Source organism: Neospora caninum, chromosome IX (genome assembly GCF_000208865.1).
Source record: "Neospora caninum Liverpool complete genome, chromosome IX".
NCBI lineage: Eukaryota > Apicomplexa > Conoidasida > Eucoccidiorida > Sarcocystidae > Neospora > Neospora caninum.
Window position 1 is genome coordinate 3,712,595 of NC_018390.1, and position 12,240 is coordinate 3,724,834.

Consider the following 12,240-nt stretch of genomic DNA (forward strand, 5'->3'; position numbering starts at 1 on the left):
CAGGGATTCTTTTCGCCGAGCTTTGCCCAGTGGGCGCGGGGCACCGTACTTCATGTGAACATCCACCACGAAGGATGAGCGTCCATCTCTTTAGGGCAGAAAACACGAGGCCTGTCTACAAGTTGATGCACGTGCAAACGTTTCAGATCCATCTTTGTACAGTTATGTTTCGTAAAAGAAAAAGGGCCCTGAAGCTTGACAGCCACAGTTGGAAGGTGAGTCGCGGCCGTTCACTGTCGTTGGGTGAAGTTCACGTCGATGTAAATATCTCCACGGCGTGGAGTTCATGAACCCGGCTATGTCCCGTCTGCATACTCAGGGCCAACAGGAGACTGTAAAAGAGTGTCGCTTGTCAACTTTTTTTTGACGTAGGCAACCTATCTTCAAACTCGTGGTGTTGAGCCGGGAGACTCACTGCTTCACCGGAATCAGGGATCCTAAACACGAATTCTTGACCACATTTCTAATTCGGCTATCGTTCCTCAGGCCTGCGTTCATGGACAGTTGAGATTAGCACATAAATCCCTCGTGGAAAAGCTTGCGGTGTTTGAAACGCAGCGATTTGTACCCAACCTGCTGAGTCCATTGGAGAACAGGCTGCGGGTTGGAGGCTGCAGGCCTGGTGGGGGTGCCTGAAACGCGAATGCCAGAGTCCGTCGTGTGAGAATGCTCAGCTTACTGGACAGCAATCGAGGTGGAAAATCACACAGCTGCGTTACGAGTTTCGATTGTGCGCGCCGGGAAGAGAGCCAGGCGCTAAATAGAGAGTATCACATGATTCTGGGCCACGATGTACGGCACGCAATGCCAAGCTTTGCCGTTCTGTGCTGTTCCCTCCACGCTGCCGTTCCCCGGAAGCGACGGAACCGTGGCAGGAAAAACCACTGACGAGCAGCTTTGTCCAACTCAGTTCGCTGGAGTCACCCAGCAACCGTTAGTGCCTACTCAATACACTGTAAGGTTCACATTCCGAGAATGTTTTTCGGCACGGGGTGTGCGCAACGGAACGAGAGAACCAATCTCAGCACTGCAGGTACTTGGCGACGAAGGCGCTTGTTTGTCTTCGGACAGAGACGGCGCTTTCGTGCTATCCAATGGTAATGAATGATCCGAGCGGTCGGTCATCCGCCGTCAGCAAGTTACGATTTCTCTGATATACCGCTATTTTAGGAAAAGCAAAGACAGCGCCGCAACAGCCGATCCCCCATGGCTGAGGCTTGACCATTGATGAAGCATGCTTTGGTTAGTTTTGGGTTCTCGTTTAAAAACGAAGGATTGCATCCCTTCCCGACAAGACACAACACTTTGCGCGTTTTGTTGCGGAACTGGGAGACGTGAACCTCGTCCGGTGTCCCTCCTCCCCCCGTATGTGTCTGTGCCGTGTGCGTCCAGCTCAGCGCGCTTGTTGCACTTTCTCTTGAGACTGCTGAGCATACGTCCTCATTCGGCCTATTCTGTTTCGCTTGTGACGAATATTTCCCCCTCTCCCTTTCACCAAGCAGCGCTGAATAAAACTCACTCGGCGGGGCGCAAATGGGATTGACCCTATTGCGCTAAATCGAGCAGCTCTCGTGATTTGCCCGTGTCTGGTGTACAGCTGTTTCGAATGCTTGTTGAGCGGTGAGACCTCGACACTTTTGTTTGCGTTGACGCATTCCTTCCAGAGAGGCAAGCGAATGAGGGGAAATGGAGACATCATTCCTGTCTCCTTGTCATTCTCAATTGGGGGCCGTCCGCGCTTTGCCATTCCCCGGTCTCACTTTGACCGGCAGTAACCAGCGACACTGTGCGCCGTTGCCTTCTCCCGATCCGCAGATTTATTGAGTGTTGATTTGCTTCGAAATAAACCAGAAAAGAGTCACCTTGCTTCCCAAAACCGTTCATTTGTCTTGTCCTTTTTTTGCCTACTCATGGGCATGTTTCGGTGAAATCCCTTTTATTTTGTTGGCGCAGGTGTACCGCTGGGTACCTTTTGAAGCTGGCTAAACGGAAGTCTCAAAAGAGCGTATCAATCTCTCCTTTTGGGTCCTTTACTCTTTTGTAACGTCTCCAAGTAGCCGATTTGTATGGATGCAGATGGATGACGCGAACTGCAGTATATATTCGCGAGACATGGAAAGCAAATATGTGGTGGAACCCAGCAGAAGCCCCCTCTGAAAGCAGGGAAAGATCCAGTATACCGTTCTACTGATTCCTGCTTCTGTGTTTTCTCGTAGCGGCAGAAAAGCGGCAGCGAACCTTTGTTCGCTGCGCTTCCTGCTGTCCAGCAAAGAACAGTTGACCCCGAGAAATATGCGGGCCGTTCTATCGTCCTTGCCTCCACATTATCCCCATCGGAGTCGTGAGCTTGCCACTCCCTCTCACGTTCCCGCGTCTCGTGTTTCTGGCGAGGCAATTCAGGATGGAGGAAGAGAAAGAAGCGTTTCAAAATAGGGCCGGATCTGCGGCGACGCAGTCGGACAGCGGGTGCTCTGCCTCTTCACACGCGGGAGCGAATGCAGCGGGGACGCCGATGGCGGCAGAAAATTCCACGCCGTCTCTACAACCTTTGCAAAAACGGAAGTTGGAGAAGCTTCACGTTTTACCAATTGGCCATAAGGCAGCTGACCGTGAAGTGTTTGCCGTTCTAAAGAAGATGATGGCCGACGACGTTCTACTGCAGCAGTATTTGGCCTTTGAAGTGCCAGTAAGAGGGACGGAATCTCCAGGGGAACTGGAGATGGAAGAACCCTCCAGAGCGGAGACTTCGACGGGTAATGAGGCGAACACTTTGTCCTCATGCACGTATATCGTCGTAGATTGCTGTCCACGGTCGGGATACGTTGGCACAGACACGCTGGTTTTTCTTGCCGGGAAACCCCTACAGCCGCTTCGTCGAGTTCAGCTGCTTGCGCTCGTGCATCCGAATTCGTCGTATGCACACCGCGCCGGTATCCATACGTATCAGCAACTCTTCGAGCAAGCGCCGTCGTTTCCGTCTCTGGACCGCCAAGAGCCTTATGTCGAAGACTCTGCCGCTGTATATACACTTTCGTCCGTGAATCTGCCTTCCACGGTAGCTTCAACACGGTCCGGTCACCTTTTGTCGCCTTTCACACCTGCGTTTCTTACCGGCCGTCAAGCGGGCCCCGATGAGGAGTTTCCATTTGGTTTTACGGACATCATTGAAGACCTCGAGAGCGCCAGCAGTAACACCAGCACAAGCGACGATGAAACCGGAGGTCTCGGAGCGGCCCCGCCAGGTGCTCGTTTCCGAGGTCCAGACGACTGTGGGCGGCGCGGCTTCTCGCTGCAGGGGCCGACCGTCCCACGTCTTGCTTCGCGCGGAGACGTCACGGAGGTTGGAGAAGGCGACTCCAGCGACTGTTCCGGAGTGACCACAAACGGTCGTCCGGAAAGTTTCGAAAGCCAGCAGTCTGCTGCAAGCTCGAGCACCCGAGCCACGGAAGGGCGGCGTGGGAGTCGAGGCAGCGGGGACAGTCGGAGAGGGCCCGAGATCCGTGGCTTCTCTGCCGGGTGTTCTTCCGCGGAAGCCCCTCCGAGCCAGAACGGAGAGGACCGTCCCTGTCCAGCAGGCTCAAACACCGAGGAACAAACCAGACAGTCCGTTCCTGTTGTCGCCTCCGAGGGCGACACCAGTCTTAGCAGGCGTGCATCTGCTGCTGAACGGCGTCGTCTCCAGCGCCGGCGGCTCCAGCATTCGCAATTTTTTGAGGCAGAGCCGTCGGCGGGAAACCGCAGACGGGGCCGGCTGCCTGGCACGATTCGCGTTCGACTTAGAGAACGGATGTCGGCGGTCCATGCTGGAGGACTTGGAAGCGGTGTTTGTCGCTCGGGGAAGAGGCTTGACAGACTGGATCCCGAGACTCTTTTTCGCGAATTTGTCGGGCCATATCTTAGTTCGCGCATGTATGGCCGCCGCGGTCGCACGAGGTCGACAATTGTTTTGTATCCTGGGAAGAAACTTGTTGTTGGAGACCTCACCTTCGTTGTGTGGGCAACAGATCCGCGAAACAGCCCCGGATTCGTGGATGAGAACACGGTGAGCTCACAGGCGCAGGGTCGAGAAATCTTGCGTGGCCCGACAAGTGGGCCAGGACCGCTCGCGCGGGGGGTATCCAGGGCCTTCCGGAACCGGTGATTGCCAAAACACGAAACCACGCGCGAATTCCACGCACTGCGTGGGGTGTCATGTCTGGTGTTCCGCTGCGACATGTCTTGAACAGTCAATCTACATTTCTTTGGACCCATACGGCGAATTCAAGCGCGTCCACTTCGTGCCGTTCTCCGACACACTCCCGACAACGTATCGTTTCGACTTTTATGACGACTACCTGAAACCGTTTCTTCTGGAAAACACGTGGAGAAACTTTACTCGTGGGGACGTTTATTCCTACAGGTAAGCGTAGAACTGTCAAGTCGTTGGCGGAAGGTTGCGCCGATCCCGCACTACTGACACATTCGGCTTTTGTGTGTGTAGCTTCCGCGAGAGCGCGTAGACCGACGCCTCATCCCGGCCTCAAGCAGATCCGAGGAATCGTCTTTTTTTCCGAGGGGCGTGGTTGCGTTACACGCAAATGGTGTGTTGGCATCGCATGTCGTAGCGCAATGTTCCCTGTTTTCGGAGAGTGCTCTGAAGTGTGAGTTCGCGCTCCCGCCCTTGTTTCCTTTCTTTGCAGGGGCGTTGAGTTCAAGCTCATTGCGACGGAGCCGGTGTCCTCTACGATCGCTCGAGTCGGGCCGGAGACAACCGTTTACTATCAAGGTGGGAGATTCGCAAACACAGACCTGCACCATTCGGAGAGTCTGCCACGTACTTTGCATCTTTGAGATGGAAAAGAACGTCGGACAGCTCTTTAGCGGGGCCGAGTCCAAGATGCGAGAAGGTCGAATGCATTGTCCAGTCGGTCACTGATCACTGCAGACAGCGACGGAGCTTTTCAGTCCGTCCAGTCAGCGACAGTGATGTGCGTCTCTTCGCGTGATCTTGTGGATGGCACCTTTAACTCTGCATGATTCGCATATATCCGGCCTGGTCCGGCATTTGCTCTAGCTGTGAAAGAGAAGCAGAAAGAGAAGGACAGGGCTGATGTCTGGAGAACGAGAAACGTATGTGGGGGAGAGAACGGCTTGGTAAAGCACAACGCAGTGAGTTGGTTTGGAGACATAACGATGGAGATCCTCTTGCAGAGGACTTTCGGGTGGGCCACCAAGGTTTCTAATCGAACTTCGTACGTCGGCCCACGTGTCCGTGACTGTGATAGTTCTTGGGCAAGTTCTCCTCATTCGCCACCGGCATTTTGTGTTCACACTCTCATTTTCAGCGGAAGGGGCGCTCTACCATCTAAACGGGATGGGACAGGCTCCGGTCTTGGACATGGTGCAGTGGGTCGCTCATTCTTTCTGCGCTTTTCGTAGGGACAGTGGAGCCTACCATTATGGACCTGTTACCGCCGGACATCCTCCACCGCATTCGACGGCTTCCCGTGCGTTTGCAGCCGTTCGCTGTAGTTTCTGCAGCTCAGGTACGCATCCGACACGAAACCAAGCCCGCTCTATGCGTGAACCAGAAACGTCGCGTGAGCTTCTGTGGGTCGTTTGGACCGGCCTAGGCCACGAGTCAGCGGCATGTCTGCTCGTTAAAAAAAAACTCAGAGTAGTGTCAACTCTTACACACACCGACGATGCTGGATGATCGTCCCCAAACGTTTGTTGTGGCGCCTCGTCTGGTGAATGGCATGCACGTGCGAAGCAGGTCAAATGTGTGGCGAACTGTTGTAGTCCAGTAGCTGTCTTGCCGATGGATCTCTCTCTCGCTGCATGCCTTTCCGTCTCTGTGCGGTTGCTGGCAAGTCTGGTTTTCGAGAAGTGGTGTCTGTACGAGGGTGGCATGGCCAGAATTGTGCGAGGAGTCGATGGCAAGCATGCAGACGGGATGGTGAAGGGCTGAGAAGTCCTGGCGTCTGCAGGCGTCAAAAAATGTTCGCAATTCAAGTGGAACGCAATCTCTCATGGCACCGCTCAGAGAAGTTCATTTTGAAGCGGAGTTTGTGGTGTCTTCTTTGCGTGATGGCGATGTTGTAGGCTTTGGATCCTCAAGTTCTGATGCGCGTAATCCCCGCAGCATCGATTCGTGGGCCTCGCCAAGGAATCAACGAGCAGATGGTGGAAGTCCTTCGCGACCGACTTGTCCACCCTTTCTCATTTGTCGCTTACCTCCGCGCATTTCGAGATTTGTGTGAGCGGAAACTGCCTTCGGAGGCTAAACGAGAAGAAAGCCAACAACGCCACCCCGATGTTCCGGCAGATTCACCGAAGCGCCAAGATGGAATGGACAGCAGAATGCAGGACAATGGTCCACAGGAGTCTTCTGCTGGAGTTACCAATATCAGCGAACAGCCATCTGAGGCAGAGAAGAGAGAAGTTGAACAAACGGAGGACAAGGCATCCTCGGTTCCCTGGGGGATGGTGCACCCCACTGCCTTCTTTGATGCAGCTTCGTTTGTTTGTGAGACTGGGCATGAAGGCGGGCCGAGCGAGGAACGGCGGACGCCAGGAGAGGAGAAGAATCCAGAAAAGAGTAGTCGCCAGGCCGCAGGAGTGACGGGCGACGAAGGGAAGGCCGGAGCAACTGTGAGTCCAAACGAAGGCGCCGCTGGAGGAAAACCCTCTCCGAGTCTATGCGAGGATGAATTTGAGAGACCAAGCTGTACCGTATGTACACTGACTCTCGAGGAAGGCGATTTGAGCATCGTTCTACCGTGTGGTCATGTTTTCCACTGGCAGTGTGCACATGCGTGGCTTCGGTGTAACAGCACGTGCCCGAATTGTCGGGCCGATATAAATGTGCTTCTGAAGCGTGATAACGGGGAAGGAAGTGAGAGCGGAGTTGCCTCGCGATTGCGAAGGAGTACAAGGGAACGTCTTCAAAGCGACCGCCAGGGTACAGACTGGCACCGCAGAAGTACAGTCGGTGAACAGGAAAACAGACCAGGAGGTCTTGGGGACGCATTTCGTAGCTGGTTCGGTAGCATTCTCTCGTGATCCTAGCACCGGGGACGACATAAGTTTTTCGGTTGTCCTTGTATCGAGATCGAGAAACGAATTTGTGTGGGCTCCCCCCCCATTCGTGGCAGCAATTCGTCACTCTGTCGAGGGTTTTCGGGTGAATCCCTTCTGTACGGACGGGAGCAGCCGTGCACGCTTGTGGAAACGACACCAACCAACAACGAAGAAGTCCAGGATTACTGTGAGGAAAAAACGTATAATCAAGATGTTTTTTCAAATGATCGTGCCTTCGCGGCGCTGGGGTGTCGGTCTTTGGCCGCGCCAATGTAACCGCCAGACTCCCAAGTTATAGGGGAGAGACATCAAGCGCAACAGGACACTCGTGTCCGGTTGTAGATTCACTTGTGGACAAACACGGACCTCAGGTTTTCCTTTCGAGTGAACTGTCGAAGTAACCTCGATTGCTACAGGGACACTACAAGGTTGAAGTTCTCCACTTCTATAGTAGTAGTAGTTTCCCCATCCTCGCTCAGAAAGTCTTCCCGTTAATGCATCACAACTCCATCTCGATATGCGCAGTTGCATAGTTGCAAAATAAGAACTGGTAAACGAGAGACCGTTGCGCGCCTGCTGTACGTCGTTTCTGAATCCCTCGGAAGCTGCCAAAACCGGCAATGTTGGATGTATATTCTTGTATTCAGTACACACGGCATCGCCAATGCAATTCCGAGGCCTCCCGATGACGTAAATTCTGGAAAACGGAGTCTTTTCATACTCCAGGTAGGAGGGGACCATTTCGATCTAGACACTAACCCCACCAAGATAATGTAGAGTTACCGGTTTCTGATGAACGTGCTGCGGCATATTAATCCGTGTGGTTATATAACTACACGGGTGTATGATTCGGAGTCGGAGGCCGGGACAAAACAGGAAGTACGCAGTCTGCTTCGCCTTTAGACATAATAATATGGTTCTTTGTTCTTCTATTATCTGGATTGTTACTGCCATTATCTGAAGTGTTGTTTTGTTGGTTTTTTCCGACGTCACGACGTTCTTCACTGCATAAGCTCCTTTCTCATGCAACAATGACCACGCTTCCCTTCTTCAAGGAAACCGGACCAGCACGATTGCGGTTCGAGCTCTCCGGCTCCCCTAGATAATGCAATTGTTCTGCCAACCCCCGTCCTCGTCCCGCCAATCCCCTCGTGGGTTGGCGGCGTCGAAACTATCTCTTTGCCAGCTCAACCACGTGAACGGCACGCAAATCTGCAGCGAGTCCTCATCCCTATTGCGAAAGACAGTGGAGGGAGCTTGAATCTCAGTGTATAAAGTAACTCGTCCATTTTAAATTCCGACGAAACCACGGTACAATGCTTTAGCACAGGCGATATTTTCCTCTTTAAAGCGAGCCTGTTCAGCTGGATTCTTATTCTTGCACAATAAACAATATCTGAAACGAATCGTCTTCGTTCGTCTCTAATCACTCGATAATATACTTAGTAAGAACCTGTTTTCTTCTGAACGTCCGAGCGGGCTCCAATATCACTTGTTCGCAATCGCCCACAAAGTGTGCGGGTGTTTGAGCAGCTTGGCTAGCTGGAGATGCTCAAGTCACTGGCTGAGGATGGTACCTCTCCGAACAACAGTTGCGAGAGGTTGTGTAGGGGAGCTTGCGTCCGGTTCCACGAACGGTACACCGGAACCAGTGCCGGCCGTGAGGGGCGAATAGAGGAGACCTACGCACCAAACCTCTATCGGAACTTGCCTGGATAGGGAACCCGTGGATCGAGCACACCGCGATGTCTCGAGGGACCGGATCGGTAGGTAAAAGGAGTTTAGCGTAACTGCGGCGGCTTCTAGAATGTCCAGCAGATAAACCGTCATCACGCTGAGAAAGCTGAAGCGTTATCCAAATGGTAACTTTCGCTAAATACATTTGTGTGTGGATGCTGCAGCGGTTGGAGACCTTATAACTTCGTACTGGTTGCTGGCTTTTGGCGGGCACATACCAAATTCGCCCTCTGCACTGCTCAGACGCAGTATTTTGCTGTTATTCGCCATGGTGAATACAGTTAGCAGGAGAAAGAAGATTTCAATGATTGGTTCTGGTATGATCGGAGGAACGATGGGTTACCTATGCGCCCTTCGAGAGTTGGCTGACGTTGTTCTGTTCGACGTCGTAAAAGGTACGAATATCGTTTGAAAACATTTTGCTGCGACAGGGTTGGAACGTTAGTCACACATATCTGCTTGGCAATTTCATTCGTGCTGTGGACACAACTTCAGACGGTGTGCGGACCTCTCCTTGTGTATCGGTTGGTCTCCGTTGCACGTCGTGCGCGGAGCGGCGGCATGTGTCTCCCCTTTAAGGCAATGACGACCAACCTGCCTAGGATTGTGTTGAAATACTCCTTTCCGCAAATCATGGATAGGGGACGTGGGCTGCTCCCGTTTATGGGAGTGCCGGTGACCTTTTGTACCAAAGCTGTACCAAGAATATGTTAGTAGGCAGCATACCAGTATTTCCTGTTTTGGCCTTGCTCGCAGCCTGCTGTAGGTCTGCATCAATGCCCGAAATTGCGGTGGGAGAGAGGAACGAGTCGGGCTGTGAGATACAGCGCTTGAACCGCTGGATATCTATTTTTGCCATGACACTGTGCGCATAGGTGTGTCGTGGCGACTGCCTGGGGTAGCGCCAGCCCTGATGCAAGGAAGGTCGCGGTAGTAAAGAAAACTGCCAGGTACTGAGCGTATGGTGCAAAGTAAAGTGCCTGAAGCCTTGCGGCGGTGTGTGGTGCGTGTCACAGGCATGCCAGAGGGGAAAGCGTTGGATGATTCGCAGGCGACCAGCATTGCAGACACGAACGTGAGCGTGACGAGCACGAACACGTACGACAAGATCGCAGGATCGGATGTAGTGATTGTAACAGCAGGGCTGACGAAGGTACCGGGAAAAGCTGACAAGGAGTGGAGCAGAAATGACCTCCTACCTTTCAATGCAAAGATCATTCGCGAAGTAGCGGCGGGAGTGAAGAAGTACTGCCCAAACGCTTTTATAATCGTAGTTACAAACCCGCTAGACTGCATGGTAAAATGCTTCTATGAAGCGAGTGGAGTACCCAAAAATATGGTGTGTGGAATGGCCAATGTGTTAGATTCAGCACGGTTCAGGCGCTTCATTGCAGATGAGCTGCATATTTCACCTCGAGACATCCAAGCTACCGTTATCGGCACACATGGCGATCATATGTTGCCTCTCGCTCGCTATGTAACAGTCAACGGCTTTCCTATACGAGAATTTATTAAGAAAGGAAGAATGTCAGAGGCGAAATTGGCAGAGATCGTAGAGCGTACAAAGAACGCGGGTGGGGAGATTGTGAGACTTTTGGGACAGGGGTCGGCTTATTATGCTCCATCCCTATCTGCTATAGCAATGGCCCAGGCATTCCTGAAAGACGAGAAGAGAGTGCTCCCGTGCAGTGTATATTGCGAGGGTGAGTATGGGCTTCGCGATATGTTCATCGGTTTGCCGGCTGTAATCGGCGGCGGAGGAATTGAGCAGGTTATCGAGCTCGAGCTCACGCCCCAGGAACGTGAGTTTTTCCAGAAGTCAGTCGAGGACGTGCAGAAGTTAAATAAGGGCCTAGCAGCCCTGGGTTGAACACTAACGCAGGTGCATGACACCGCAGGTGCACATGGAGGGAGAGCGATTCCGAGCGTGCGCGTTCACATTCTGCATGGAGCAAGTTTAAAGACCACCAGACACACGAACACGAGCCGACCCTCACAGACATCACCACGCTGTGCTGTGTTGCTGGGAATGTGCATTTCATGTTGTAAAAACATGTGGCCCCTGTGGTTGATGTGGCGAAAGCTCTTCACGCCAAAAAGCAACATCAAGCAAGTTCGAGTGACGCCTTCAAGATACCGTGACGGTTCGAACATCGCTACGGCGAACGGAATGGCTGAAGGGATTTTATGTACCTGGCTGAAGAGCAGAAACCGCGTACCCGTGGGAAGCGAAAGGGTGCTATGCGCAGTTGTAGGGTGTGTTATCAATCGAAGGGCGGCATAGCTTTGGGCTGTGATCATGGCGTGTATTCAGTTGCGTTCTTTTTGTATTTGCGACGGTGATGATCGTCTTTCGTCAGAATGGTGACAGTTTGGTGCTTTGAGTCGGTTAATATATGCATGTTGGGCGGGTCGGTCGTTACAAATGCACATCGAACGAGACATGAAGGAGCGGAGGTATCTGATCAAAAACAAAACACGCTAACGCTAGCATCGGTTAACCGCTTCTGGGGACATCGATTAAGAAATGGTGCGGGTGGTTAAGCTACCATCTGTGGTTTCAGTTCTGTGTCGTCGCGGTCACGCGTATGCCGACCACGCGTTTATTCGGTAGGATCTGGCCTCGCAGAGAGGCGAGTGTAGCCAGTAAAAGACGCTTATCCAAGCAGGTTTTGCACTGGAAGCGTCATGGAAGTGCAGCAACACGCTGAGGAACGACACTCTTTGCGTCAGAACACGGGTAGATCGATGTGGCGTCGGCAGTAGGTTTTCCTACGCAGTGACAGTTTTCTTCCCAATTCCGTTACGTGGTCGACTTTTACTTGCAAGAGCACCCACAAAGGATACAGGGGATCACGAGAATCATTACTGGGGATGGAAAACGTGATTGTAACGGACGAGGAATGGAAGGCCTGATGTACGTCTCCAGGCGATGCAGTGTCGATTTCCGTAGAACACGGAATCACGAGAGGTTGTTGTAGCAAGTTCTAACACAACGAGAATTCCATGCACCCTTTGTTTGGTTTCTTCGGTGGCGGAGCGCGATCCAGCAAAAATTTCTGAGAGGAACGCGAGCGCGGAAGCCGGGAGCTCCTACCTGCTGATTACGGCTTGCTGTGCGCCCGCGGAAATGAAGCCCACGGGGAATCTTTCGTCTACAGGAATATACGCTGACAAAGATACGACGAGTAAACGTGACAGAAGGGATTTCGTTAGAAAGAGAAGAAATCTCTCGTGCCCCACGCACAGCGCGGCGTCCTGTTCTTTATTTACCAGGCACCGTGCAGCCGTCACAGTCTGATGTTTCGAGAGTTGTGTCCTTCATTTCACAAGAAGCCTCAGCGGGAAGAGAGACGCACGGACCTGAACAGCAGAGCAGGGTTGTCTGATGTCTCATCCACCGACGCAGACGAGCACGTGAAGATCGTCTCGGCGGAGTCA

At 52.8% G+C, this 12,240-nt stretch overlaps 2 protein-coding genes across 2 annotated transcripts; both read left to right on the forward strand.

Moving 5' to 3' along the window:
• Positions 1–2,401: 2,401 nt before the first annotated feature.
• Positions 2,402–7,044, forward strand: NCLIV_042900 (hypothetical protein; the record flags this gene model as incomplete). Its single annotated transcript, XM_003881207.1, has 5 exons — positions 2,402–4,042; positions 4,227–4,399; positions 4,680–4,765; positions 5,419–5,525; positions 6,085–7,044. The coding sequence occupies 5 exons, from the start codon at positions 2,402–2,404 to the stop codon at positions 7,042–7,044; spliced, it is 2,967 nt and encodes a 988-aa protein (XP_003881256.1).
• A 2,023-nt stretch (positions 7,045–9,067) lies between these two features.
• Positions 9,068–10,669, forward strand: NCLIV_042910 (malate dehydrogenase, related; the record flags this gene model as incomplete). Its single annotated transcript, XM_003881208.1, has 2 exons — positions 9,068–9,194; positions 9,816–10,669. The coding sequence occupies 2 exons, from the start codon at positions 9,068–9,070 to the stop codon at positions 10,667–10,669; spliced, it is 981 nt and encodes a 326-aa protein (XP_003881257.1).
• Positions 10,670–12,240: the final 1,571 nt, after the last annotated feature.